At 56.5% G+C, this 27,375-nt stretch overlaps 1 protein-coding gene across 1 annotated transcript; it reads left to right on the plus strand.

Annotated features, from left to right (window-relative positions):
- Window positions 1–668: 668 nt before the first annotated feature.
- PPP5C (protein phosphatase 5 catalytic subunit) lies at window positions 669–24,202 on the plus strand. Its single transcript, XM_068529112.1, has 13 exons — window positions 669–872; window positions 6,965–7,206; window positions 14,233–14,380; window positions 15,075–15,196; window positions 18,023–18,088; window positions 18,410–18,508; window positions 19,425–19,530; window positions 20,930–21,072; window positions 21,186–21,273; window positions 22,165–22,205; window positions 22,303–22,481; window positions 23,417–23,498; window positions 23,681–24,202. The coding sequence occupies exons 1-13, from the start codon at window positions 752–754 to the stop codon at window positions 23,741–23,743; spliced, it is 1,500 nt and encodes a 499-aa protein (XP_068385213.1). The 5' UTR covers window positions 669–751; the 3' UTR covers window positions 23,744–24,202.
- The last annotated feature ends 3,173 nt before the right edge of the window (window positions 24,203–27,375 follow it).

Genomic DNA, 27,375 nt, shown 5'->3' on the forward strand with positions numbered 1-27,375 from the left:
TTGCCTGAAGCTAAACTATTCAGGGTCTCTTAGGTCATCAGAAAAAGTCTGGGTTTTCTCCTAAGGGCACTGAGGAGCCATGGAAGGCTGGTGACTGGGGGGTGAGGAAGGAGAAAGGAAATGGTGCAACAAACTTCTAACCCTAGCTCAGGGCTAGGGGATCCAGGGCACCTTTAATTAATAACTTAGAAACACTGGCTCTTTCTGGTGTTGGTTTGAGAAACCGCCCATTTTTCAGAGAGGGGTAAGTGAGGCCCTAGAGAGGAAGGGAAGATTTCTTTGTTTAAGGTCACGCAGGTAAAGTGACAGAAGGGCTGGACCCCCGGCTCCGGTTCCGCGTTGGGCATGGTGCTGCCTAGCAGAAAAGCCACACCCACCAGCAGCATTCGCAACCCACCTACCAACGGGAGAAGACGGCAGGGAAATCCCACTTTAAGACCCCGAGAAACTTCTGCAGCTCGGAACACGGAACTTTGGGAGCCGGGGCCACGCCGGGCCTTTTTTGCCCGCGCGCCCCTTTTCGCCTTCCCCATTGGCTCATGGAGGAAGGGCGCCGTCAGGGGGCCCTCTGGTCACCTTCTCCGCGCGCTCTACGGCTAAAGCGCCCTGCGCAGGCGCGCGAAGGGAGCCTTCAGGGCCCGCGCTTTACGACACTTGTGCAGCAGCGGCAGCGGCAACTCGGCACTCCTTCGCGACGATTCGGCCGGGTGCCGCTGGCCGCGGTTGCCAGGGTGGGGGGTCGCTTTGCGGCATGGCGATGGCGGAGGGCGAGCGGACTGAGTGTGCTGAGCCCCCCCGGGATGAGCCCCCGGCTGATGGCGCTCTGAAGCGGGCAGAGGAGCTCAAGACACAGGCCAACGACTACTTCAAAGGTGCGCCCGCCCTGGAGGGAGCGAAGGAGGGTGGAGAGCGGCCCAGGTCATGGGGTGCCGGGCCCGCGCGGAACCATGGCAACGAGGAGCGGCAGCCAGGGCGCGGGGCAGGCGCTACCAAGTGACTGGGCGTGGGGAGGCCGAGGATGGCGCTACCAAGGGGCGACAGAGGGGCCTTCTGAGAGAAGGGATGACACCTAGAAGTGGCGTACGGAGCGGGTGCTAAGTGGGGAGACTGAGGAAGGCGCTTCCAAGTGTGAAACGGGAGGGGGACGGGAATGAGGGCACTACCAAATGTGAGAGACCCCAGAGGTGCCAGCTTATGGTGAGACCTGAAGAGGGCGCTACCAAGTAGTGACATGGGGCGGAGCAGTGATGGCGCTACCAAGTGGAGAGACACCAAGTGGGGGGGAGGGGGGAACTGTCCCAATAGAGCAGGAAATCATGGGAGTGAAGAATAGATCATTAGATGGGAAGACAAGGAAGTAGGAGATTTGGGGTTACACCAGGAGAAGGGAGGTTCTGGGAGTAGAGGTGAGGCAATCCCAAGAATAGTATGACTTGGGATCTTGGGAAAGAAAGATGTGGGGGCACCCATTCATTCATTAATTCATTACGTTTATTGAGCATCTGCTATGTGCTAAGGACCATGCTCGACTTTAGGGATGTAGCAGCAGATGAGACAGATGTAGCCCTGCCCTTATATAGCTTGTAATTTAGCAGAAGAATCAGACATTGAGTAAACACACATAAATAATAAAATATTTAGAAGCTGTGATGAGTCCTTTGGAAAAACCCCAACGGAGTGTGAAGTAGAGAATAAGGATTAGAGGCTAGTACTTTAGAGAGGGCGGTTAAGGAAGATCGTACTGAGGAGAAGGCATTTAAGTTGAGAAGGAGAATTGGGAAGGAGTGGCCCAGGTGGGTGGAGCTGCCTGTGCAAAGGCCCTGAGGTCGGGAATGAAAAGAGACTGGCTGGCTTGGCTGGAACTTTAACGAGTTAATAGGGAAACAGGTACAAGGTAGGCTTAGGACAGGGGCCAGATCACGTAGGGTGTCACAAGTCACTGCATAGACTAGTGTGGATTTGACTCTGCTATCCAAGAGGAGACATTGAGTAGGTAGACGGGCCAGTCTGGAACTCTTTGGAAAGGAATTCGGGCATGATCAGACTATGTGCGGACTGGAACACCCTGGAAATGGGTGAGGTCTCCTCAGAAGAGAAGGGGCCTAGTACGGAACCTCAAGGGATTCTAAGGTTTAGAACAGAAGAGGCTGAGTAGGAGTGGTCAGTGAGGTGGAAGGAAAATCAGGAAAACTGAGAGAAGAGAGTGCTTCTAGAAGGAGGGGCTGTACCTGAGGTCGGATGCTGCCAAAGCGAGCACCGAGCATTGACCGTTGGATTTGCCTCCATACCATGTTGGTGGGAGCCTTGACCAGAGCGGTTTCTAGGGGATGATGGCGATGGTAGCCAGAGGGAAGGGTGCTGAAGAGTGAATGGGAAAGGAGGAAGTGGAGACAGCAAGTGTTGACAAGGGTTTTGAGACTTTTGGTTCTGAGAGGGAGTGGAGAAATGGGGGGGGAGGGTGCCTTTTTTTAAGAATAGAAGAGACTAAGAGTATGGTCCTATAGAGAGAGAGTTGATCCTGCAGGAGAGAGAGGAGAGCTACAGCAGCAGAGCCCTGGAGGAGGGGTGGGGCATGGGAGGAATCCAGAGCATTAGTGGAGAGCTGTCCTCTGGTGGGAGCACGAACAGATTTTAAGAGTGGGAAAGTCAGGTCAGGCCGGAGCAGCGAGAAGGAGGTGGGACTGGTGAGAGGTGAGGCTGGAAGGTAGAGCCCTGGAGGCAGGTCAGGGACATGATCCCGAGGGTGGTAGGAAGCCAAGGAAGGTTTGAAGAGAGGAGCGACACAGTCTGATTAGCGCGTTTGAAGGCGATCCCTCAGCGGCCTTGCAGAGACTGGATCCGAGGGCAAGGCTGGAGACCAGGAAGGAGACTAGAATAGAATGGTGGACAGGTGAGTGGGGAGGGGGGTGCTGCCCACTAGGCTGGAGAGACGGAAATCGACTCAAGAAATGTTTCAGAGGGAGAATGACAGCGGCCGCCTGGAGAGAGGGAGGAGGGAGCCCCAGGCAGGAAGAGCTGGATGACAAAGGCCCAGAGGTGAGCCTGGCACCAAGGAAGTGAGTGGGGCTGGAGTGTAAGAGGCCAGAGGAGTTTACTGTGAGGCTGCAGGCAGGAGCCTGAGCTTTCCACTTGAGGACTCGAGGAGCCGTGGATGGTTCTGAGTGGGGAAGGACTGGATTGGGTTTGTGCTTCAGGAAGACCCCTCTGGAGGGGCAGGAGGGGGCATACGCTGGGAGAGCTGGGAGGAGGCTGGGCAGGAGAGGATGAAGGCCAGACCAGGGCAGAGAGGGGTTCTCGGCTTGGAAGTGAGAGAATAGATTTGAGAGATGTTCTGGAGGCTGACTTGACAGGACAGGGTGACTGCCTGGCTTTGGGGCTTGAGGGATCAGGTGTTCAGGACAGGGTCCAGTCTCCAGCTGGGGGAGGTGTGGAAGGTGGGGCTGTTCCTGCAATGGGGATCAAGAGGGGCAGCAAGTATGGGGGTGATGCTGTGGCGAGGGAAGAATTCTGGGAGACAGTGGGCCATCGGGAAGGGCTCCTTGCCCTCCAGGACTTGGGATCTGAGCTCTTAGGAGGCCTGAGACTGGGCAGGTAGCCAGCGGTCCTGGCATTGAGCTGGAACGGAGGGGAATGCCCCTTCTGGTCCAGGTCCCTTGCTGTTTGGCAGGCAGCTGCAGGCACAGAGCGCCAGTCTCCAGGGCTGGGGGAATAACAATAAAAAGAATAATTACAGCTCGCCTTAACTGAGCCCCCGTGGTGGCCAGGTACACCACCTTGTTTAATCCTCCCCCGAGCACTAGGTGGGAGCGGGCCTGTTTGTTTTATAGAGGAAGCTGAGGCTCTGAGAAGTGAAACCGCTTGCCCAAGGTCAGAGTGTGTGAGCAGCACAGCCCGGATATCCCCCTTCCTCACCACGTGCTTGGCGCCCACGTTCAGAGTCCTTACCCACAGCCTCACCTGGAGCCGTCCTGGCCCCAGTGGGAGAAGAGGGGCCCCAGGGGCTCAACGTGGTGGGAGAAGAGGGGCCCCAGGCCCCCCGCCCCCGCCAGCATGGCTGGATCACTTCTGTGAACTCAGGCCCATTCCAGAGGCCCTGGTGGGGCAGAGCCTGATCCCCAATGTCGTTCAGCTCTCTTCCCCTCTTTCTGGGCCTCATTGACCCCCACCCCCTTCTGTAAAAAGAGAGGGGTTCTATTTGACCCCCCAGGAGGCCTCTGAGTCTAAGAGTTTGTAGACAGGCTTAAGAGCTCCGGCTGCCTGGGTTCAAATCTTGTTTCTTCCTCTTACCTGCTGTGTGACCCCTGGGCAAACCTTAACTTCTCTGTGCCTCAGTTTCCTCCTCTAAAATGGGGCCTCTCTTGAGGATTAAATGCGCTCACATTTGTCGAGCACATAGAGCAGGGCTGGGATCTGGTGCCACTGGGTAGCTGTGTGAAGCACAGGCCCCTCCTGTTTCCTCTGCTCTAGTCTCTTCCTTTCATTTAGTCATTTATTCACTTCTTTTACAAGCCTCTGCTGACCTCTTTCTCTGCTGTGGCCACATTTCATCCAGGAGTTCCTTTAACCCTCACAAGCAACCCATGAGGCAGGGCCGACTGTGGTTCCCGCAGTTCAGATGAGCAAGCTGAGGCTGAGAGAGGGGAGGCTGTCTGCCCAAGGTCTCGTGGTCGGGATCCTCAGAGCCAGATGTCAGGCTCCGAGACACCAGGCTCCCCACCCCATGCCGAACGGCCCGGCAAGAGCGCTGGCTAGTCGGCCTCTGGAGCCCAGCCGGGAGGCTGGAAGGAGCCCTCGAAGGTGTTGGTGTTCCAGGGGGGGTCAGTCAGACTCGGGCTGCCTGGTTTTGCCCTTGCGTGTTTCTGGGAAGTCCTGGGCCTGCCCTCCAGCGCTCACCATCCTGGGGGACACACCCATCGCCTAACGGTGACTACCCAGAGGGGGCAGGGCTGGGATAGGGGAGCCCAGGGGCCGAGGCAGCCGGAGAGGTGCCTGACCCAGCCTGGGTGTCAAGGAAGGCTTCCCAAAGGAGGTGACATCCAGGCCATTTGAAAGATTGCCAGACATTAGCCTGCAGAAGGAATCGCTGTTATATTGTTCCTGGCATCTCCCAGCACCTGGCTTCTTTCTCTAGTGTAGGTGTGTCCTGTCTTTCTCTTTCTTTCATTCCTTCCTTCCTTCATTCAGGAACCATTCATGGAGCCTGGAATCCTCTTCTTCCATTCTTTTCACCTGACTCACTCTTCCTCCTCCTCCAGGTCTCAGCTCCAGCATCCCCTCTGGGTTGCCCCAGCTGTAAACACTCTGGGGGTGGATCTGTGTGTGCTGTGTCATTCCCACCCCCCAGTTGGACTGTGCGCCCCAGGAGGGCAGGGCTGGGGGCTGCTGTGTCCTCAGACAGGGCGAGGGTTCAAAGAAGTAAGACAAACAGGGCCCCTGCCCTTATGGGGCTTAGGTTCAAACTGCGACGATGGATTATAAGCAAACAAAACAAAGGAAAGCCATGGTTTATCAGATGGCTCTGGAGAAAAGAATAGTGGGAGTTAGGGCAGGAATTTTCATTTTAGGCTCAGTGTCTGGAGGACTCTCTGAAACTTTAGACCAGAGTGGGCACGTAAGTTGCCCAAGGACACACAGCTAGTAAGGAGTGGAGCCAGGGATTGGGCCCAGGCTACCTGCCCCTGTGTCTGTGCCTGTCTCTATGCCAGGCTCCCACTGAGAGGCCACCTGGTACGGAGGATGAGAGTGGGAGCATTTGGGTCTTGGCCTGGCTCAGAATTCCTGCCTGCCACTTTGTGTGATGGGGTTTCCCTCTTAGAGCCTCGTCTGGAGAATGGGGCTAATGCAGCTGTCCTCAGGGTTGCCGTGAGGGTTCATTGAGGCGACTCAGGTACCAAGAGCCCCACGTGGCACCTGGCACATCGTGGCCCCCGCAGTTCGGGCACACCTCCTAGCTTTGGTCTCCTGCCTGGTGAATGGCCACACGGGCGGGGCCCAAGACAGCTCTGCAGATACAAACTGAGTGTTTGACCTTGAACAAGACCTCTGTGGCTTGCTGTAAAGTGAGCACCAGGCGGTGCTTATGCCGTGGGGATGTGAGGATTCCACGGGCCGAGATGTAACGTGCAAGGCATGGCCGTAGCTCATTTCAAATAAAATTGACCTTTCCCCTTGGCCAGATGTCACCTCCTGTCACTCCACACTTAGAACATTGATGTCCACACCCAGCTCTGGCTGTGGTCTTTGGGATCTGTCCTGCCAGCCTCCCTGCCCTCATCTCCTGCCCTCCCCCAGCTCACTCCACCCCAGCCACACCACCCCCTTGCTGGTCCTGGAAATAATACTCTGTCACCCCTTCCCCCCCCGCCTCCAGGGCCTTTGCACCTGCTGTTCCTTCTGTTGGGAAAGCTCTTCCTCTGGTCTGGTTTGTCACTTCCTTTGGGTCTCTGCTGAAATGTCCCCTTCCTGAGACCTAAGTAGGTTCCTTTTCCTTTCCCACTTCCTATTCTCCTACTAGAACCCCTCTTCGGGCTTGTTTACTTGCTTTGGGGGGCTGGACAACCAAGGGCCTCAGGGCAGACTCACATTTGCTGGTTCACAGCTCAGGTCTGGCACTCAGTAACATATCCTCTCCAGGCCATGGGGAACGTTCAGTAAGACCCTCCTGAAGTCCTGGAAGAAGTATTGTCCACCTGGGGCCTTGTGGGGGGTGATGGTTGGGTGGATGGGTGTGTGGAAGTGATTTGGGGTCTTAGGGATTTGGGCTTGAGGAGACGAGGCCTGTGCTAGGGTGGGACAAGTCAGGACAGGGAAGGGGGGTGGGCTGAAGAGACGTTTCTGAGCTCAGCTGTGGACCTCAGTTTCCCCATCTGTAAATTGGGGGACTGGGCGAGTACCCAGCCTAGGGGCCTCTTCTGGCTGGGCGGTGGCAGCCTTGCCTCATGCGTCTCCTCCTCCATCTTCACAGCCAAGGACTACGAGAACGCGATCAAGTTCTACAGCCAGGCCATCGAGCTGAGCCCCAGCAATGCCATCTACTATGGCAACCGCAGCCTGGCCTACCTGCGCACTGAGTGCTATGGCTACGCGCTGGCCGACGCCACGCGGGCCATCGAGATGGACAAGAGGTACATCAAGGGCTACTACCGCCGAGCCGCCAGCAACATGGCACTGGGCAAGTTCCGGGCCGCCCTGCGCGACTACGAGACGGTGAGCCGGGCCTTGGGGGGCGAGCCAGCTTGCAGCTTCTGAGCCGGGCGGGGCGGGCTGGGGGAGGACGGCCTCTGGGTGTGCGGCTGGACTAGATGGGGAAGGTCTGCGGAGGCCATTCACACGTTTACTCACCGCTTGCTCATCCAACAGATGCCAGCCGGGCTTGTAGCCCAGCTCTGCCATCGTTGCCTGGTGACCTGGGACAAGTTGCCTGGCCTCTCTGTGCCTTCTCTCCCACATCTGTGAAATGGGAGGACAGTAAGACCTACCTCTCAGGGTTGCTGTGAAGAATAAATGAGCCTCTGCTTTCCAAGTGTTTAGAACAGCCCCTAGCATGTAGTCATGCTAAGGGCTGTTCTGTAATAATTAAGTATTATGATAATTGTTGCTGTTATTGTTGGTGAACAAGAGGCGCACAGCTCTTCTGGTGGAGCTTATAATTCGGAGGAGGGCAAAAAACAAACCCGTCGTTGTGAGGGTACACAGAATCGTTGCAGGTGAGGATATGGGCCTGGGAGAAAATAGACTAGGGTGATATGCTGTAGAGGGACAGCAAACGGGGGGTGTGTTTTAACGAGGTGACAAGGGAGGGGACCCAGAGGACGGCAAGAATTCACCAGTTCACTCGCTCATCTGCCACCCCATCACTGTAAGTGCTCTGATGATAGCGCTAGTGGTAAGGACCCCCAGAGCACACGCCTTCGTGCCAGGCATGCTCTATACGCTTCTCGTCAGCTGGCCGAGTGACTTGCGCGGCAGCCCTGCGAGGTGGGAACTGTGATTACTCCCATCGTACAGATGGGGTGACTGAGGCCCAGATGGCTCAAGTCCCCTGCCACCAGCACGCAGCAGGCGAGCGGCAGAGCTGGGGTCTGAACGCAGGCAGCCCAGCCCTCCGGCCTGCGTCTTTCCCACTCGAGAGAGTCGCTCCTCGAGAGTAGGGGTTTTGTTTATTCTGGTCATTGGCTTGGTGCTTGGCATCCAACAGGGGCTTAGTGTTCGTTGAATGAATGATCATTCTGCCCCCCTCCCCGCAACGCACCCGGCACTCCCTCCTTTCATGTCATTCGTCACGCACTGAGTGGCTTCTGTTGTGTCGGGAGAGGCGACAGGGGAGGCTGAGAGCCACAGGCTGCAGTTGGAGGGAGCCAGGTCAGACGGTTGGGGCTGGCTGCTGGCCCCGAGAGGAGGGCGGCTGTCAGGCCAAGTGCAGGCTCGAGCCAGGCGCTGGGCCGGGGGCACCTGTGTCAGGGTGGGGCAGAGGCCTGGAGGAGGAGACAATTCAGAGACTGAGGGGCGGAATGGAGGAGGGGGCTGGGGTGACCCCCCGGGAGGAGGAGGGAGGAAGGAGCAGCGGAACAGAGCCCTTACAAGCGTGGGCTCCCAGGCCGTTCCCCAGCCAAGCCTCTCCCTTGTCCCTTGGCGTCCTCATTTGGAGAATGGTGACAAGAGGAGTGGCCACCTCCTGGGCGGCTGTTGGGCTCTGGTGAAGTGGTGTGCGTAAAGATCATAGGGCTGGAGGGCTCAGTAATGAGTAACTCGGAAGACAGGTGGGGTTGGATGGGGGCAGGGCTTTCCTGCAGGTCCCCAAATGGGGGGAGGGGCCTGGAGGAGATGGGAGGGGGCAGGAGATGAGAGGAACCCCAAGCACGGGTCTGCGGCACAGCTCTGGCCCAGACTGGGGCCTCGCCCCGCATATTCCATGAGGCTGAGAGGTCACTTGCAGCCGTCTTGTGGACATACTGCTTCTGAGTTTTCTCCCGGGCCTTGAGGATGCCCTGGGGGCTGGGTCACGGCCCATTTCCCTGTGAGGGCTCTGCCAGCAGCCCTGGGGAGCCCCTGCACGAGCCTGAGATCCTTGCCCGCCTGGGCCAGCTGCCTGCCTGCAGGCCGTCCTTTCTGACATGTTTCATCAGACTCTGGGTGCAGGGCAGAGGGGCTGGGCCCTGGGGTGACTCCCCATCCAGAGTCTCTACCTCCAGGGCTATCTTGTGACATGCTGGAGTTTCATGGAGGATGTGCCCAGGCCCCCTCTTAAATCATGGCATTCTTGGAGGCGGAACCAAGATGTGACCTTGGTTAAACAAAGAGCCTGAGGCTCTGTCTCACAGCAGCCTGGGCCCTCAGGTGAAGGACCTTTCTTTTCTCAGCCTCAGTTTCCTCACCTGCCTACTCACTGTGGGCCTAGCTCTGCTGTGAGCTCTTGACGTGCTTTTTACAAGAAGGAAAATGCATTCAATCCACTTTACAAGAAGGAAAAAGAGGTCTAGAGAGAGGAAGTCCCTCCTCCAAGGTCACCCAGCAGCGAAGTGGCAGGGCTGAGACTTGAACCCATAGTCCATGCTTGTAATGGTTAGTGGGCCGCGAAGTCAGTGTAACAGTTGGAGACCAGCACTTTTGTCTTCATCAAGTAGAATAGAGAAGAAGACAGCAGTTCATTGTTTGGAGGAAGTACGTATATATTTGTGAAAGAGTATTTTTCATTGATGTGAATACGGATGTGTATTAGATTTGATAAAATATCTATTTCTTACTGTGAGTCATAGTCTCAAGTTCTGAAGGTCACTCATGCAGGGGCTGGAGGCACCGGCTCCACGGTCAGGACGCCCGGCTATGAGCTGTGTATCTCTGAGAGCTTTGGATCTTCGGCCTCAGTGTCCTCATCTGTAAACGGAAGAGAACAGCAGAGCCTGCCTCAGTGGCCTTGTGAGGATTCGGCAAGAGTAGTACGTTCAGAGTAGGGCCTGCCCCTGCTCAGTACTGGGTGCGCTTTCTCCTGGGGTTGTCTGGGGAAAAGCCTGCGGCCCCCAGGAAGGGCTGTGTGCAGGCACAGGGCCTTGTTAGGGGGCGGGGGGGTGGGGGCATCTCTCTTCTGCTCTCCCTCCAGGGCAGGACCTGATCTCCCCTTTCCATGGGTCCATGTTGAATCCCCCCCACCAACGCCCCTCATCTCCAAGCTCATCCTTTCCGGGGGACTCTGGCTCCAGGATTCCCTGCCCCCTTATTGGGTCCTCTTCTCAGAAGACTCCACCTGTGTTCTTTCCCGTCTGTGGCTGGAACTCAGGTGGTGAGTCACACGGGCCCGGGCCGGATCTGGGGGACTCCTTCTGCACTCCTCACCCTCTCCTGGGATTTTTGGGGTTTGGTTTGTGATATGGTTTGCGTTTGGGTTTCTTCTTACAGCATAGCCCAACACAGTCAGTTAGCAATGCGTTTTGCCTCGCTAGCCTGTACGAACGCCCGTCCCGCTAAGGTATGGACGTATGATAGTAACAGGAACGGTCACAGCTGACACCTGACACGGCACTCTCAGGGGCCGGGTGCACTGGTGACCTTCGTGCTGTGGTAACTCATGTGATCTTCATGACAACCCTACGCAGTGGGGACTCTTACTATCCCTGATTTACAGGTGAGAAGACCGAGGCCCAGAGAGTAGTCACTGCCCCAAGGTCCCGCAGCCAGGAAGGGACAGCCTGGTCCCAGACTTGTTGACATAATCATCGCCCTTAGCTCAGGCAGCGTACTCCGATGGTCTCACTCTGATTTGTTATGGAAGGAATGTTGGTGTGACCTCCTAGATGAGTTCACTGGAGGGTCTCGACCCGTGGGGTGAAAACGCTAGTGTCCTGCTTCCCACTGCCTCCCCCAGACCCCTGGCTTCTTTGGTTGCCCGTGTGCCACGGGCAGGCACGGCCTCTCTCTGGGCTGCATCCCATCACCTCTGCATTGGAAATAATCATAATGGCCCGCCACACATTGTCATTTGTCATGTGGGTCCCCTGAAGTCAGCTTTTGCTCCCAGACTACAGTCCTTCACCTCAGTTCTAAACCCGAGCCGTTGTGAAAAATAGTCTGGTAAGTTTGGGCAACTCATTTGGTGGCAAAATCTGACCTGAACTAATAGGCCGTTGATGGTCTTGTTTGCCCCCATGTAGTGCGACTAGAAGTTTCACTGCAGAAACGGGAGTGTGTGTGGTTACCAGGTGCCACCCGGACTTGCTGGAGGTGTCCTGTAACATACAGCACGCGGGTGCACTGTGTCACCTTTCTCAAATCCGAAGAGTTCCCAATTCCCAAACACGCGCAGCCCCCAGGGCTTCACGTGGGGATCACAAGCCTATGTTATCATTTCATTGATTCGAGTCATTGTTACTGCCTGTGAATACCCCCAGCTGAAAATACCACTTTTTAAAAGCAGCTTTTTATTTTGAGAGCGTTGTAGCTTCACACGCAGCCGTAAGAGGTAATACAGAGATCCCACTCTCCCAGTTTTCCCAGTGACATATCTGGCATCACTATCAGAATCTGGATACTGACACGGATACAACCCAGATCCCACTTGTTAAAGAAAAGTCCAGCATTCAGTTCTGACCCAACAGGCCTTGGGACCCACTAGGCCCCTCCAACCTGGAGCAAACGACCTTCCCCAGGAGCGGGAGCCTGGCAGGGTCACTTCCCTTTCCCAGCCAGGCAGCCAGTTATAGGAGCAGTCGCAGCAGCCCCAGGCCCTGGAACAGGCACTCGCTCGCTGCTGGGCCCTGCGATGGGCCTGATGTTAAATTCTCACAGCCACCCTCCACCTCTCCAACCTCCCTCGCTTTCTAGAAGCTGAGGGAGGCTGGAGAGGTAGGGCTGCCTGCCCTGGAAGGCCTGGATGCAGACCCTGGAGGCCTGGCCCCAGAGCCTGCACTCGTGACCACGACGGTGTGTCCCTGGAGCGCGTGCGGGGCACTGTGGGGACGGTGGCAGCGGTGGGGGGGGAGCACATCCCAGCGTGCCTGGGGGAGCAGGACCTTAAGCAGGGAGAGAACCGAATCCTGTCTTCTCGGGTCAGTGCCCTCACCTCTCTGGGCCTCAGTTTCCTAATCTGTCAAATGGAGATGTGATAACATCACATAGAGCTGCTCTAAGGATACAGTGAGCAAGGTAATCGCTTACAGCGTCAGGCACATGGTGAGTGTTGGAACACTTAGCTGTGTGCTGTCACTGCTGCCGCCCCTTTATTCCCGGGGTCGTCGGTGTCTGCCTGCATCCCGCACCCCAGCCTGTGAGCTCTCTGAGAGCAGGGTGGTGGCTCAGAGGGGATGCTTAGTGGGGCATCCGTCCACTCCGGGCATTCGTTCACAGCTGGGACACGGCCTCAGCCCTGCCCTCATGGCCATGGCAGCCTTCCAGTGGGGAGGCAGACCCGTCTCCAGCAGTGCTCAGGGCTGGGGCGGGCGGGGGGAGCCCAGGGCCCTGTGTGAGCCCAGAGGGGGTGCCTGACCCAGCCTGGGGGAGAGGGGAAAGGGGAGCTGAGACCTGGAGGAGGAGGAGGGGCTAGAAAGTCGCTGGAGGTAGAAATGAGGTGTTCTGGGCCGGGGGCAGCCTGTACAAGGCCTGGAGGTGAGAAGGAGCTGGCGCACTTGGGGACTTGGGAGTTTGGTCTGGCTGGTAGTGCTGGGCAAACAGGGAACGTGGAGGGGTGGGCGGGCCTCTGTGGGCCAGGCCCAGTGGTGGTTTGGACTTCATCCTGGGGTGTGGACTCGTAAGGTCTCCTTGGTGGGGAGGACTCCAGGGAAGGTCTGGTGCTGCCTTTCTCCCAAGCCTGGCACCGCACCCCTACCCCGGGTGGAGCTGCCTGGCAGGGTGCCTTAGCCTGAGCCTGCCCCGAACCAGCTTCCTGCCCCACCGCCTGGCCTGCACACCCATTCTCAGGGGCGTGAGCCACACCGACCCTCAGGGGTTATTAGCAGATGCCTTTTCCCAGGCTTCTGACTCACTCTGCCAGGCTTTCCACCGGGAGGCATCCCTGCCCTTGAGGGCCAGCCCTGGCACCCCCCTTTCTGCCCCCTGGCACAGGAGCTGTGGGAGTCCGCTCCTGGGGAGGCCAACAGAGTGCGCAGGTCAGGCAGGGTCCACTAATAATTACAGGAACAGTTACAGATAACTAAACTGAGGCTCAGAGGGGTGAATTCACTTGCCCAGGGTCACCCAGCAAGTAAGTAGCAGAGCTGGGATCTGAATGCAGCCCTGCCTGCCTCTCAGCTTGGAGGATCAGAGTTTGTAGGAAGCGGGATAGAAGGTAGGGAGAGCGGAGAGGACAGGCTCCTTTTCCTGAGAACTAAGTGTGTCCCAAAGCCGTGTGCCTGCTGCTTCCTCCATACGATCTCGTTTAATGAATGCAGCAGCCCACGAAAGGGGGCCGTGAAGAGCAGCCTGCGCTAATGTGGACTTGACTCCCGCCTGGCACCGCTGCACACACTTCACAAGTGTTCACTTGTTTAGTCCTCCCAGCCCCCTAGGGTAGATGCACTGTCACCTCTACCTTACACAGGAGGAAACTGAGGGAACTCACTTGTCCTGGGTCTCCCCAGCGCCCAAGGTTGAACAAGGGCCACGTCACCACTAGGTGCCCGCTGCTGCCCGCAGAGCCCAGGCTGCATGCCAGGCCCTGTGTATCACCCCCAATAGCCCTGGCAGGTGGAGCCTGTCATCTCCCCCATCTTGCAGATGAGAAAACTTAGGCTCAGCGAGGCCGGGTTATCCAGCAAGTCATTGCCTCTTCAGATGAGTCTGGGCTGTAAATTAGGACTTTGGATCCGGCCCACCCTTTCCTGTCAGTCCCACCCCCCTTGGCATTGACTGTAACGGTATCAGTAAAGTGCACCTCAGCCCGCTCTGATTCCAATGAGGAAGCTGAAGCGGGGCCAGTTTTATTTTGATGATGGTCAGAGCTAAGATTTATTAAGAGCATCTGCGTGGGTTAGCACGTTTACCCACCCGGCAGCCCTGTGTGGGGGGCAGCTCTGTCAGGCCCAGTTTGGGGATGCAGAGGCCGAGGCCTAGAAGTGAGGCGAGCCCAGGCTTGCACCCCTAGTGCACCCGGCGCGGCTGCTCTGCTCAGCAGTCGTGAAGCCCCGGGCCAGGCAGGCCGAGGGCAGCCGCGGCGTCCCCGTCTCCCTATGGCTCCTCTGCCCCGACCCCGGCCTGGCTGTTGATGCCTCTTTCCTTCCCTCCCCTCTCACCCACCCACGCACCCAGGTGGTGAAGGTGAAGCCCCACGACAAGGATGCCAAGATGAAATACCAGGAGTGCAACAAGATCGTGAAGCAGAAGGCCTTCGAGCGGGCCATCGCAGGCGACGAGCACAGGCGCTCCGTCGTGGACTCGCTCGACATCGAGAGCATGAGTGAGTCAGGCCGGGGTGCCCCGCTGTGCCCGGCCCAGAGCGTTCCTCGTCTTTGCCTGAGCCCTCCATTCCCAGTGCATGCTGGGGCGCCGGGGGGATGGGGCTCTGGTGCCTCTGGTGCCTGTCCGCACACGCTGCCTGTTGCTCCTTCGCCTGCGCTTCTGGGGACTCCACAGTCCAGAGCTGGGGCTGGAGGTCCCGGGTTCGGGCGAGCTTCCCTGCTGTACCACCCACCCTGCCCTCCGCAGTTGCACTCACCCATCACGGGCCTCCTGTGTCTGGTTTGTCCGTAGGTCCTCTGGGCGCTCAGCTGAGTCTGTCATTCATTCCACAGATGGTTATTGGGCACCTAGTAGGTGCCACTGTTCTAGGCACTGGGGATACAGCTGAGAACAAAACAGTCCCTGCCCTCCTGGAGCTGGTGTCCTAGTGGGGAGAGAGGATTGACTAGTCAGTTAACAGTGTTAAGTGCCGTCAAGTCAAGTCGGGGCTCTAGAGGGCCTTTGAGCTGACCTGAACGGAAGGAGCGGGCCATGAGAGGACCCGGCCGGGGAGTGGCATCTTCTCTCACTCCATCCCCCTCTCAACCTGTGTGTCCAGTGCCGTGTCTGCCCCGTGCCTGGGAGCCAGGCCCCACTTCCCACCCTCACAGTGGCCATGGCCTCTGACTCTCATCCCCCCATTCACACACCAGCCATCGAGGATGAGTACAGCGGACCCAAGCTTGAGGACGGCAAAGTGACAATCACTTTCATGAAAGAGCTCATGCAGTGGTACAAGGACCAGAAGAAACTGCACCGGAAATGCGCCTACCAGGTAACGCCCCTGTCGAGGGCTGAACGCGCTTGTGACCCCAGGATAGCATCACAGCCGGGCCTGAACCCCATCACAGGGCGCGAGAGGAGAAGGGTGGTACCGGCAGCGAACACTTGCTGAGCCCGTGGTGTGCCGGGCACCCTGCAAATGAATTCTTTATTTCTAGCGTTTCCATTGGGTTATTTTTTTCAATAGCTTTCATCTCTCTTCCCCATATGTTCATGCATGTCATTTACCTTTTCTGCTAGATCCTGTAACACATTTTTTTCATAGTTATTTTAAAGTCTCTGTCTGGATAGTCCACCATCTCTGGGTCTGCTTCTGTTGTGTGCTCTCTGCGTCTTATAATTTTTTTCGTATGCCAGACATTTTGTGTAAAAGAGTAGTAGCGACCGAGACAAAACTTTCCTTCAGGTAACGGCAGGACCTGATTTCTGTCGGGCTGCTATTGTGAGGGTCTGTGTCCACCTCATCTGCAGTTTAGGGGCAGGTCTTATTGGACTTAGTTCACCGCCGGTTTCAGATGTTTTCGGAGTGGAATCAGGACTCTCCCATCAGCAGGGCTTGGGATCTTAGTCCTGGCAAAATCCCAGGGATGTCTTTATGCTGTAAAGTCTCCAGCTTTTGGAACTGGAGGAAAGCGCTCTGATTTTCAGCCCCGCTGCCAAGATGGGGTGGCTGGGGAGTTCTCCGCCCTTAGTCTCACCCCCGCTTTTGTGCCTCAGATGGCCTCTCTCTACCACGCCGCCTTGCGCCTCGCCTTCTGGGTGGCCGTGGGAGAGAATCCGAGGGTGAGGGCGGAGGCCTTCTGCGGCGGGGCCCCTCGGGGCTCTGTAATGCCAGCCCATGCAGGCACAAGGGTTCTGCCGGCTTCCCCTCTTCTCAGCCTTGAAGGGTCTTGCCCTCCTGGCGCGCTGCCAGGAGGAATGCACTCACGGTCCCTTTCTCCCAGGGAAGGGTTGATTAATTTAGGTTTCTTTGTGTCCTTGCTCTCAGATGTTTCAGGGTTTTTTTTGTTTGTTTGTTTTTGTTTTTGTTTTTTGGCTTGTTCTCGTCATTAGGGCAAGAATGACAGTCTTTTACAAACTCTTTACATTCTGACCTGAAGTGGACATCTCCTACTTTTTTTTTTTTTTTTTCAGGCCCTGTGCAGCTTGTGGGATTCTTAATTCCCCGACCAGGGATTGAACCCAGGCCCTGGCAGTGAAAGTGCCAAGTCCTAACCACTGGACCACCAAGGAATTCCCTCCTCTTTTCTTTAACACTCTGTTTTCCCAGCTTTGTATTTAGAACATTGTCAAGCCTACAGAAAAGTCAAAAGAACAGTGCGGTTAACATCATACCCCTTTCACCTAGGTTCACCGTTAACATTTTGACACGTTCACGTCATCTTTCTATGTATATGGGTGTGTATATACACATACACTTTTTTCTTTTTCCTGAACCATTTGAGAGTGAGTTGCATCATAATCTGTATCCCCTAAAAACAGCACGTTCTCCTACGTGACTATGATTTAGTCATCCCACCTTAGTAATTTAGTACCAATACAATAATACTGACTAATGCAAACAGTCCACAGGCTGTCCATAAGATCTGCAGACATTGTCAGATGTACATGACATTGTCAAGGTCATCTTCAATCTGAAAGAACTAATACTCTGTGTTTCTAGACAAATATTTTAATTTTCCCCAGTTTTTACCCCCAGACATTCTTTTTAGCTGTTTTTAAAAAAAAAAAAAAAAAAAAAAAATCCAAAATCTGGGAAATTCCCTGGCAGTCCAGTGGTTAGGACTCTGTGCTTTCACTGCCGAGGACCTGTGTTCAATCCCTGGTTGGGGAGCTAAGAATCCCACAAGCTGTGCGGCGTGGCCAAAAATAATAATAATAAAAAAATGAAATCCAGAATCCATTGAAGGATCAATTACTGCATATGACCTGCCTTTTTAACCTTTTTTTCATCTAGAGCAGTCTCAAGCCTTTTTGGGAGATTTTCGTGACATTGACATTTAGACATTTCCAAGCCAGTTGTTTTATAAAGTGTTCCACATCTGGCTTCATCCTGTGTGTTTCTTCATGATGCTGATTGTTTTTGTTTTTTTTTTAACATCTTTATTGGAGTATAATTGCTTTACAGTGGTGTGTTAGTGTCTGCTTTATAACAAAATGAATCAGCTATACATATATCCCTATATCTCCTCCCTCTTGCATCTCCCTCCCACCCTCCCCATCCCACCCCTCTAAGGTGGTCACAAAGCACGGAGCTGATCTCCCTGTGCTATGCAGCTGCTTCCTACTAGCTATCTATTTTACATTTGGTAGTATATATAAGTCCATGCCACTCTCTCACTTCGTCCCAGCTTACCCTTCCCCCTCCCTGTGTCCTCAGGTCCATTGTCTATGTCTGCATCTTTATTCCTGTCCTGCCCATTGGTTCTTCAGAACCAATTTTTTTTTTTTTAGATTCCATATATATGTGTTAACATACAGTATTTATTTTTCTCTTTCTGACTTACTTGACTCTGTATGACAGTCTCTAGGTCCATCCATGCTGACTGTTTTAAGAGAAACCAAGAATCTAGGTTTTCCCATGAAATAATCCTGATGTTTAAATGCCGCATAGGACACTCGGGTCACAGCTTGGGGGCCGCCTCTGTTCCCGGCCAGCACCCGCGCAGCCAGACCTCCCCTGCCCCTTCCTCTCCTCTCCCTGCCTCTCCCTCACCCTCAGCCCAGCAGCGTCTCCTGGCCAGTACAGTCTCTCTGGGGCTGGGGTGGGCGGCAGGCCCTCCAGCTGGCCCCACTCACAGCCTGCCCTGCCTTCCAGATTCTGGTACAGGTCAAAGAGGTCCTCTCCAAGCTGAGCACACTCGTGGAGACCACGCTCAAAGAGGTGCGCGCTGGGGGCAGTGTGCGGGCGGGCGGGCCGGGGCGGGCGGCTCCCTGGCTGGGGAGGGGCCACGGAGCTCAGAAACTCACAGACCCACCGGGCTTGGTCTGCCTTCTCTCTCCCTGATGTCTGCCCTCCTCCCCTACCCTGTCTCTCTCCTCCTGGCTGTCTCTCTCCTCCCCTCTTCACTTCTGTGCCTTCTGCCTGTGTGTTTTGCATGGTTCTTCTCGGTCTGCTGTGACCTCTCACCCCTTCCCTCCCCCCTGCCCCCTCCCCACATCTCTCTCTGGGCCCCTCCCTCTCCGGTGGCCTCTTTTCTTCCAGACAGAGAAGATTACAGTGTGCGGGGACACCCACGGCCAGTTCTATGACCTCCTCAACATATTTGAGCTCAACGGTTTACCCTCGGACACCAACCCCTATGTATCCTTCCTCGGAAGGGCGGGCCCCTCCCCTGCCCCGCCTCCCGGGTGTGGGGTGCAGGAGGGAGAGGAACCCCTTTCTGGGAGGCAGGCGTGAGCCTGAGAAGGGAGAGGCCTGAGTGCTTGCTCTGGTACTGAGCTGGGGTGGAGCGGCTGGCGGCCTTGCGCTCCGGGCTCTGGGGCAAGGCAGGCCAGGGCCAGTCCCCGCCTGCTGTGTGACCTGGGCAGGTGGCCAGGGTGTCCGAGCCCCAGCTTCTCCCCGGCTTGAAACAGGGCTGGATGTGTGTGGTACAGGAGCATATACGTGGGGCGCCTGGCCCTGCCCACACCTGGCTTCCCTCTTGGCTGTGCCGTTTTCCAGCTATGGCTGTGGCAGGTCACTTCACCTCGCAGTTCCTCGGGTTCCTTGTTTGTAAAATGGGGAGAAGAGATAGTGGTAAAGTGGGCTTCCCTCATCGGGCTACTGAGAGGAATAGTGTGTTAATACCTGTGACGTGCTCAGTGGCCCGCGGTCCATGCTGAATAAGTATTTGCTGATGTTATAATTGCCTGATGAATGGCCACTGGGTGGGGCTACCAGGCCTGTGCAGTGTTGGGTGGGAGGGCCTGTGTCCCATTTGCCCTGTGGCTTTGGGCCTGTATTGGGAGGAGAGCTGAAGCCGGCTGACCACCTGGGGTCTCCCCCTCTGCCATCAGTTTCCCTGAGGAGCAGACGAGATTGGAGACCTTACTACCACCCCGAGGCTCAGAGAGGCCAAGCTGCTGGGCCAGACCCACACAGTGAGGAGAGACTAAAGCCCAGATGCCCCAAGCCCTGCTGGCATTCTCGACCCCAGGGCAGTGCCGAGAGGAGCCGGGGTGTGGAGGGGCTAAGGAGGGAGCACTCCCCCCCACCCTTGTTTTCCTTAGCAGGGCAGATATTTAATGGCGACTTCGTGGACCGTGGCTCCTTCTCTGTAGAAGTGATCCTCACCCTTTTCGGCTTTAAGCTCCTGTACCCTGATCACTTTCACCTACTTCGAGGTGAGCTGGAAGGCAGCAGGGTCTGGGGTCAGTGTGGGGACCTGGGCAGAGCCCTCGCTTTTTCCTCTGTGAGCCTCCCATTTCTTATCTAAGAAGTGGGGATACCAGTTGCAGTTGTGTTTGTTTTGTGTCTTCACTGAGATCATGCTCGGGCCTGCCCTGTAAGGTCGGGCAGGTTGTGCACTGTGCAGCGGCATCACGTTAATGGAGCTCTGTGGGCCCCGGTGAGGACTTGGTCATGGGAAGGCTCTGATCAGAGGAGGGTCAGGAGCTCTCTCTGGTGTTAAGAGGATCCCTTGGGCCTCCGTGTGGGGAACAAGCCAAGGGCTGAGAGTGGGAGCAGGGAGACTGGTGGTGGCTGGACCCGGGTGGGAACAGTGGTTGGATTGGGGCTCACTTTTCAAAGAACCCAGAGTGTTTGCCAGTGGGCTGGATGAGGGTGTGAGAGAAAGAAGGGGTCAAAGGAGGAACTCCAAGGTTTTGACTGGAGCATCTGGAGGCCTGTGGCTGCCACTGACGGACGGGGGGATAGGAAGAGCAGGGTGTGGGCTGGAAGATGGGCAGCTTGGCTCTGGACGTGGCTGTGAGGCTGAGAGGAGATGTCTGGGGGCACCCGGGGGGCTGTAAAGTGTGGGTTCCTCAGCGTACATGTGGTATTGGGCAGAATGAGCTCACCAGGGAGTGAGGGCCGCCGGCGGAGGACCTGCCTGCTGAGAGGTGGGGCGCTGAGCGGGAGATGCAGCCAGGAGAGGACGAGAACCAGGAGGAAGTGAGGGCAGCGGGCTGGGTTGGGGGCTCCTGGGGGCATGAGTGCTGACACCGGGCAGGTTCACAGCCAGGTTCGGGGAGTTCTTGCAGCAGGACCTGGCATGTGGCAGATGCTCAGTGGGGGCCTCGCAGCTTCCTTGTCTCCCCCAAGCCCCAGGAGGGAGGAATGAGGTTGCGGGTGGGAAGATAAGAGAGCACGGCGTGGGGCTGGCCCACAGCAGGCATTCTGCAGGGGGCCTCTTTTTTGTCAATACCTCCCCCTCCTTGGTACTTCCAGCCGGAAACGTACGGCAAGTCCTTCAAGAAGGAGCCCAAGGCTCACCGGGGCAAGGGACACGCTTCTGGTCACTTGGGGTCAGGGCCAGGGCTGAACCCAGGCCTCACCCACTCCGTGATGATCAGTGCAGGCCTGGGCCTTGTGGCCATGTGCCTTCTCGGCCCGTTTGCCCTTCTAGAAAGGGGACTGAAAACTGTGTCTCCACCCTGCCGGGTTTCTGGGAGGGACCAGTGAGCTGCTGTCTGGGTGCCATTGGCTTGCGGCCACCGGCCTGTCCTCCTCGGCCTTGGCCGGGGTCTGAGCCAGAGGGCGCCCAGCGGTGCTGAGGTTTCTCTTTGTCCTGCTGTCGGCCAGGCAACCATGAGACGGACAACATGAACCAGATCTACGGCTTTGAGGGTGAGGTGAAGGCCAAGTACACAGCCCAGATGTACGAGCTCTTCAGCGAGGTGTTCGAGTGGCTCCCGCTGGCCCAGTGTATCAACGGCAAAGTGCTGGTGAGGCAGGCCCGCCCCCGCCGCCGCCGCCGCCGCCATGCGATGCAGCGAGCCAGAGGGTTGGGGTGTGGCTGGCCGCTGCCCTCACGCTGCTGTTCCCTCCTGAACCCCAGATCATGCACGGGGGCTTGTTCAGTGAAGACGGCGTCACCCTGGACGACATCAGGAAGATCGAGCGGAGTCGGCAGCCCCCAGATTCAGGTGCCTGGGGAAGGCTGGGGACAGCGCCTCCCTCCTGGGGCTCGGGGGCTCCAGCCCTGCCCCGGATGGGCTTTGCGCCCTCGGCAAGAGACAGCAAGGCTGAGCCTCAGTTTCCTGACCTGTAACTTGGGTCAGTGCACCTCCCTCGTGAGGCAGTGCTGGCCGGGGAGCATGAGTGCTTGCAGCACACAGCGGTCATTTATTTATTTATTTGTGAGTTCACCGGCTGCCCCTGGAGTGACGTGATGGGGACAGACAGCGGAGTGTTAACCGCACACAGCTGTGGGGAGAGGGTGTGGGTGGAGTGGGGAGGTAGCGGGCCATGGGGGGGCCTCCTGGGGGCACCACGCGAACGCCGACGGGGTGGGAGGAGGAGGTGCCTTCTCGCAGGAGTGCGGCCGGGCAAGCGCGGGGCAAGCGCGGGGCGCGGAGGGGCTGGTGAGGCCAGAGCCTGTCCGGCCTCAGGGCCGGGTGGAGAGCTTGGTCTTTGTTCCTAGGGCAGTGGGAGCCACAGAGGCTTGAGCAGCAGAGGGACCTGGTCAGAACTGCAGTGTTTAAAGCTCCCTCCAGGGACTTCCCTGGCCCCAGGGCGCTCCAGTGGTTGGGACTCCGCCGCTCCTCTGTAGGGGGCTCGGGTTCCATCCCTGGTTGGGGAGCTATGATCCTGCATGCTGTGTGGTGCGGCTAAAAAAACCAAACAAACAAAAAAAACGCTCCCTCCAGCATTGGGGCCCTAACGGGTTGAATGGGGTCTGTTCCCGGGGGGAGGTCAGCGGGGAGGCGGGCAGCGGCTCAGGGTCCTGTCCCACGTGCCCCACGCCCGCTTCCGCGGTGGATGGCCCCTCCCCTGCCCTCCGTCAGGCCCCGACGCTCCCCTCTGCTCCCTTCCAGGTCCCATGTGCGACCTGCTCTGGTCGGACCCGCAGCCGCAGGTCAGTCTGCCCGGGGCCGTGGCCAGCAGGTGCGGGCTGTGGGCAGAGCGGGCGGGCTGGAGGGGCAGCGGGCACCCTGAGCTCCCTGTCTCCCCAGAACGGGCGCTCGGTCAGCAAGCGGGGTGTGAGTTGCCAGTTCGGGCCCGACGTCACCAAGGCCTTCCTGGAGGAGAACAACCTGGACTACATCATCCGTAGCCACGAGGTCAAGGCCGAGGGCTATGAGGTGGCGCACGGCGGCCGCTGCGTCACCGTCTTCTCTGCCCCCAACTACTGGTACGTCCCCGCCTGCCCCACCCATCTGGGCCTGTCTTCTCCGCCCACTGGTGGTTTTCTTTTTTTAACTTTGTGTGATAGAAAATTCCAAGGATACATACGAGTAGATAAAATAGTGTGATGAACGCCCACGTACCTGTCACCCAGGTTCAGCAGTTACCAGCTCTCACCACCCCTACCCCTGCCGTGGGCTATTGTAAAGCAAACCCCAGGCATTCTCTCTTCTACCCGTTGTTGCCCTAGTGTATTTCTGAAAGAAGGAACTCTTCTTTTCTGTATGTAACTGTGATACCACTGTCACACCTTCAAAAGAGGTCACCTGAACCCAGCCAGCGTTCCATTTCCCCACGTCTCTCATCAATGTCTCATTTTAGTCGATTTCTTCCAAGCAGGACCCAAACAAGGGCCACGTTTTCAGTCTCCTGATCTTCGAGTTGCCTGTTCTTCTTGTCCTCCCCCTTGCTGGTTTTTGGTTGAAGAAACCAGAGTCTCTTGTGCTCTGGCCGTTCCATCCCCAGGCGGCCAGACACCACGTTCCTCTGTCCCCTGTGTTTCCTGTTGACTAGAGCCAGGGCATGGTCAGCCTGGAGACCAGGTTTTGGCAAGAGTCCTGCCTCTGTGGGGCTGCCTGTGCCCTCTGCCCACCTGTCAGGAAGGCCCTCTGCCGGCCCTGCTCCCTGGGCCCTCTTCTCCCCGCCCCCGGCTCCCACGTGGCCCTCTCTCCCCCTCATCCCCACTCCTTCTGCCTGGGCCCCCTGGGCCCCTCTTCACCTGGATTCCTCTCTCTTGCCTGGTCAGCCTCTCTGTCCGTCTGTGTCCTTGACTCTGTCCAGGGCTCTTCTCCCTCCCTCTCCCTGCTCCTCCTCCTCCTTGATGCCCCAGGCCCACCCAGCCTCTGATGGACCACACCGGCCCCTCTGCCCTTGTCCCCGCAGCGACCAGATGGGGAACAAAGCTGCCTACATCCACCTCCGGGGCTCTGACCTGCGGCCCCAGTTCCACCAGTTCACAGCAGTGGTGAGTCACCCCCTTGGGTCCCCTGCTCTCCCTGGCCTGGGCCCCGGAGGGAAGAGGCTCTTATGAGTGCATAACGGCTCTCAGGGGTAGGGCTGGTTTCTGCATCTGGTGCTCAGAAGACCCTCCTCCACGCGCCGGCCCATTTCTGTCCGTGTCTAACCTGTGTGCCTCTGGTTTCTCAGCCTCATCCCGACGTCAAGCCCATGGCCTACGCAAGCACGCTGCTGCAGTTAGGGATGATGTGAGGCCCACGTGGCAGGGCCCCTGCTCCCCATCCGACCCCAGGCCCGGCCCAGGGCAACGTTGGACCCCCCTTTTACTTTGTAAAGTTTGTATTTATTCCCCTTTAGGTTTGCAGAGGGGGTGGGAGGCTGGCCAGATGGTCTGCTCCCTGGACAAAGAAGAAGGAGGTGGAGAGGCGGAGGGTGGGGCACCGAGCGGGCATTCTGGAGGGAGGCCAGCACTGCTGGGGGGGCGGGGCCCAGAGGCTTCCCCGCCCCCTTGCTTGCGTGGCCCCTCCCCTGCTAAAGCAATAGGTCCCCGCCATAGGAAGACCCCTGGAAGGAGGGTCATCAGGGAGGCCTCACCTGCACCTCACCCGCTCCTGGAAGCCGCAGGGCGGGGCTAGGCTGGGGCTCACCCCCTTCCTGGCTCTTTTATGTCTGTAATTAAATATGTTAAAATAAAGTCATTATTGTAAGTCAGCTTGTCTCCGATGGTGGAGCCTTGGGAGCTGCTGGGATGGGGGTGACCGCCTCATAAAGTCCCATCCCCTCATCTCGCATCTCCCTGGGGCACCCTGGAGCTGGACAGGCCGGTCTTGGGGCCAGCCAGCCCAGCAGCCCCTTTGCCCATCATAGAGGGCTCCTGAGGGAGAGCTGCCGCCTGGGACAGAGAGCGCCCATCGACGGCTCACGTGCAGCGGGGGAGACCAGGGCAGAGCAAAAGCTGCTCCTTGCCTCTGCCGATCCCCGTCGGCAAGTGTTCACTGAGGCTGCTCACGGCCCAGCGGGGCAGACCCCTCTTGGGCAGGCCGGCCTCGGTCCTTGCATCACACAGCGAAGCAGACGTCTCCACCCGCCATGGAAGCCTGGAGGTATCTTCTACCACTTCCCCTTTTATTCTCCGTCAGAGGTTACTGTTGCATCCCCTTCAGGCTGCTCTCCCTGGCTTGGGCCACTGGAGAGATGTCTGTTTTTAAGTGTGAGCTCTTTTGGATCCACCTTTTCCAGATGACAGCAGATGGAGGGTGGAGTCCGGTGAGTACCTTGACCCCTCAGGTTCCCCCCCCGCCCCCCACCGCCCACCCACCGCCGGGGACAGAAATGAGGCTATCTCAGTCCTGATTCTGTTTGGGCATTCAGAGAGGCCCTGCGGGTAGGTCCTCTTCTCCACGGCAAGTCGGCATTGCAGTGGGTGTGAATGAACCGCCTTCCAGGGGGTCTGCACTGGGCTGTCCTGAGGAAAACAGGCACGAATCCCAATGTGCCAATTGCATTTACTTCCCATGGGAAACAAGTGTTCTGAGGAGTCCTTCAGACCTACAGGGGGAATTCTGGCAGGTGAGACGCCCGGCATCCTGGGTGTTGTGGTTCCTCCTGCTGGTAACCCAGGAGTTCAGGAGTCCCCAGGCCCACCCTCATGTTCAGTCATTTGCTAGAAGAACTCACGGAAGCCAGAAAAGCTGTTATACGCACGGTTACAGTTTATCACAGCAAGGAAAAAAAAAAATCAGCAAAGAGAAGAGGCACACAGGGCGGAGCCCAGGAGAGACCAGCCACGGGCTCCAGTTGTCTCTGCCAGTGAAGTCACACGGATGGCGCTGGTTTCTCCCAGCAACCATGTGACAACATGCACAGGGAAGGTCACCTGGGCCTTGGTTTTCAGGGTCTTTACTGGGCTTGGTCACGTTGGCCACCCATCCCACATGGCTGACCTTAGTCTCCAGAGAGACTAGCTGATGCCATGTGGCCCAGGGTCCCCAGCATAAATCTCGGGTACGTACAGGCTACCCAGAGTAAAGAAAGACCCTTATCTGGGAGGATGTTCCCAGGGCTTAGAGCCCCCCCTTGGCCAGACCTTTCTTTGGGCGAGGTGAATCCTTTACTGCACAGCAAACCCTAAGACTCACTTTAAAAACACACACACACACACACACACACACACACCCTCCCCCCACCCCCATCTTTCTCTGTTTCATGGGTTGACAGGGTGGCCGTGCAGTTCTCACTTGAAGTCTCAGGCATTTGTGGTCAGGTGGCCTCTGGGCCTGGACTCACCTGAAGACTGGCCTGGCTGGACGTCCAGGATGGCTCACTCCCACGCCTGGCGGCCGGGGCGGGCTGCTGGCTGGGAACTGTGGCTGGAGTGCCCACACTGGCCTTCCCTATGGCCCGGGCTTCTCACAGCGTGGCAGCCGGGACCCACCAGGGAGCATCCTGGATGCCCAGACAGAAGCCGCAGGACCTCACGACCTGGTCTCGGAAGTCCCGATGCATCCCCTCCCCCACATGGTGTCCATCGACCAAGTCATGTAGACCGACCCAGATTCAAGGGGCTGGGGAAATAGATGGGAGACACTATACCAGTCCCCTCCGCAGAATACTGCCTGCCACGCGAGGCCTCACCAAGACCCATGTTGACTGCACTTTCAGAGGAAGTTTTTTAATAATTTACTTAAATTTCTGTTTAAAAGTAAATTTATTGGTTGGTCTCAAGTTGCTTAGAATTCACTTTAAGCCCAGAGATGCAATTATTCCTATAGAAAGAGGCGCGTAGCTAGCATTTAATTTGTCAGCTGTTCGGTTTGGCTTTTTATTTTAAGGATGACTCGATTCCAGACTGCATACTGCTGGCAGTCCTCTTAAAATAGCGACGGTTTCTTTTTTTCTTTTTTAACTCTGTATTTGGAAACAACTTTAAACGTAAAAAGTGGCAAGAAAGGTCCGAAGAACACCCCTGTGTACCATTTGCCTGGATTCACCTATTACAAAACATTTTGTTCCATTTGCTTGCACTGGTGTGTGTGTGTGTCTCTGTATATATCACACACACACTTTTTTCCTGAGTCATTTGAGAGTAAATTGCATGGCATACCTCATGATCCTTTATCCTTATGCACCTCAGTGTGTTTTTCCTAAGATTAAGGATGCTTTCACATAATCACACTACAGTTATCCGCTAGTAAATTTAACATTGCTGTGCTATTTGTATTTATCCTACTGACTGTATTCCAGTTGCATCTGTTGACCCGATCAATAATGCCCTGGGTTACATTTAGTTCTCCTGTCTCTTTGGTCTCTAATCGGAAACATTTCCTCAGCCTCTTTATCTTTTATGGTATTGACATTTGTGAAGAAGACAACTCTCCCCATCCTCTTTGTTTAAAGAACGTTTATTTGGGGTCTGTCTGATGTTTGTCTGATGTTTCTTCCTGATCAGACTCTGGTAGTGGATCTCCAGCCAGAACAGTACATAGTGAGGTACTAAAAGGCCCTGTATTTGTCATGTATGTTGCAAATAATTTTCTCCCATTTTTTTTTTTTAATACTAGTATTGTGGTAAAAAAAAAAAAAAAAAAAAACACATCACATAAAATTTACTGTATCCCAACCTGTCTTTTATCTTTAGGCTTTGCTTGTGGTGTTTTTGCCATGTAAGAGTTTACTTATTTATTTTTTTATTTTTCACCGCGCAGCTTGTGGGATCTTAGTTCCCCAACCAGGGATTGAACCCTGGCCCCCGGCAGTAAAAGTGACAAGCCCTATCCACTGGACCACCAGGGAATTCCCTATTTTTAAGAAATCAAATGTATTGGTTTTTCTTTTATTGCTTCTGGCTTGTGAGTCAGAGTTAGAACGCCTTTCCCTCCACCCAG

Source organism: Eschrichtius robustus, chromosome 19 (assembly GCF_028021215.1).
Source record: "Eschrichtius robustus isolate mEscRob2 chromosome 19, mEscRob2.pri, whole genome shotgun sequence".
NCBI lineage: Eukaryota > Metazoa > Chordata > Mammalia > Artiodactyla > Eschrichtiidae > Eschrichtius > Eschrichtius robustus.

Coding starts and splice junctions, on each gene's coding strand:
- PPP5C (XM_068529112.1), top strand. CDS start 752: ATGGCGATGGCGGAGGGCGAGCGGACTGAGTGTGCTGAGCCCCCCCGG. Junction 14,381..15,074: donor GCTCGACATCGAGAGCATGA/GTGAGTCAGGCC, acceptor TTCACACACCAG/CCATCGAGGATGAGTACAGC. Junction 21,274..22,164: donor TCGGCAGCCCCCAGATTCAG/GTGCCTGGGGAA, acceptor GCTCCCTTCCAG/GTCCCATGTGCGACCTGCTC.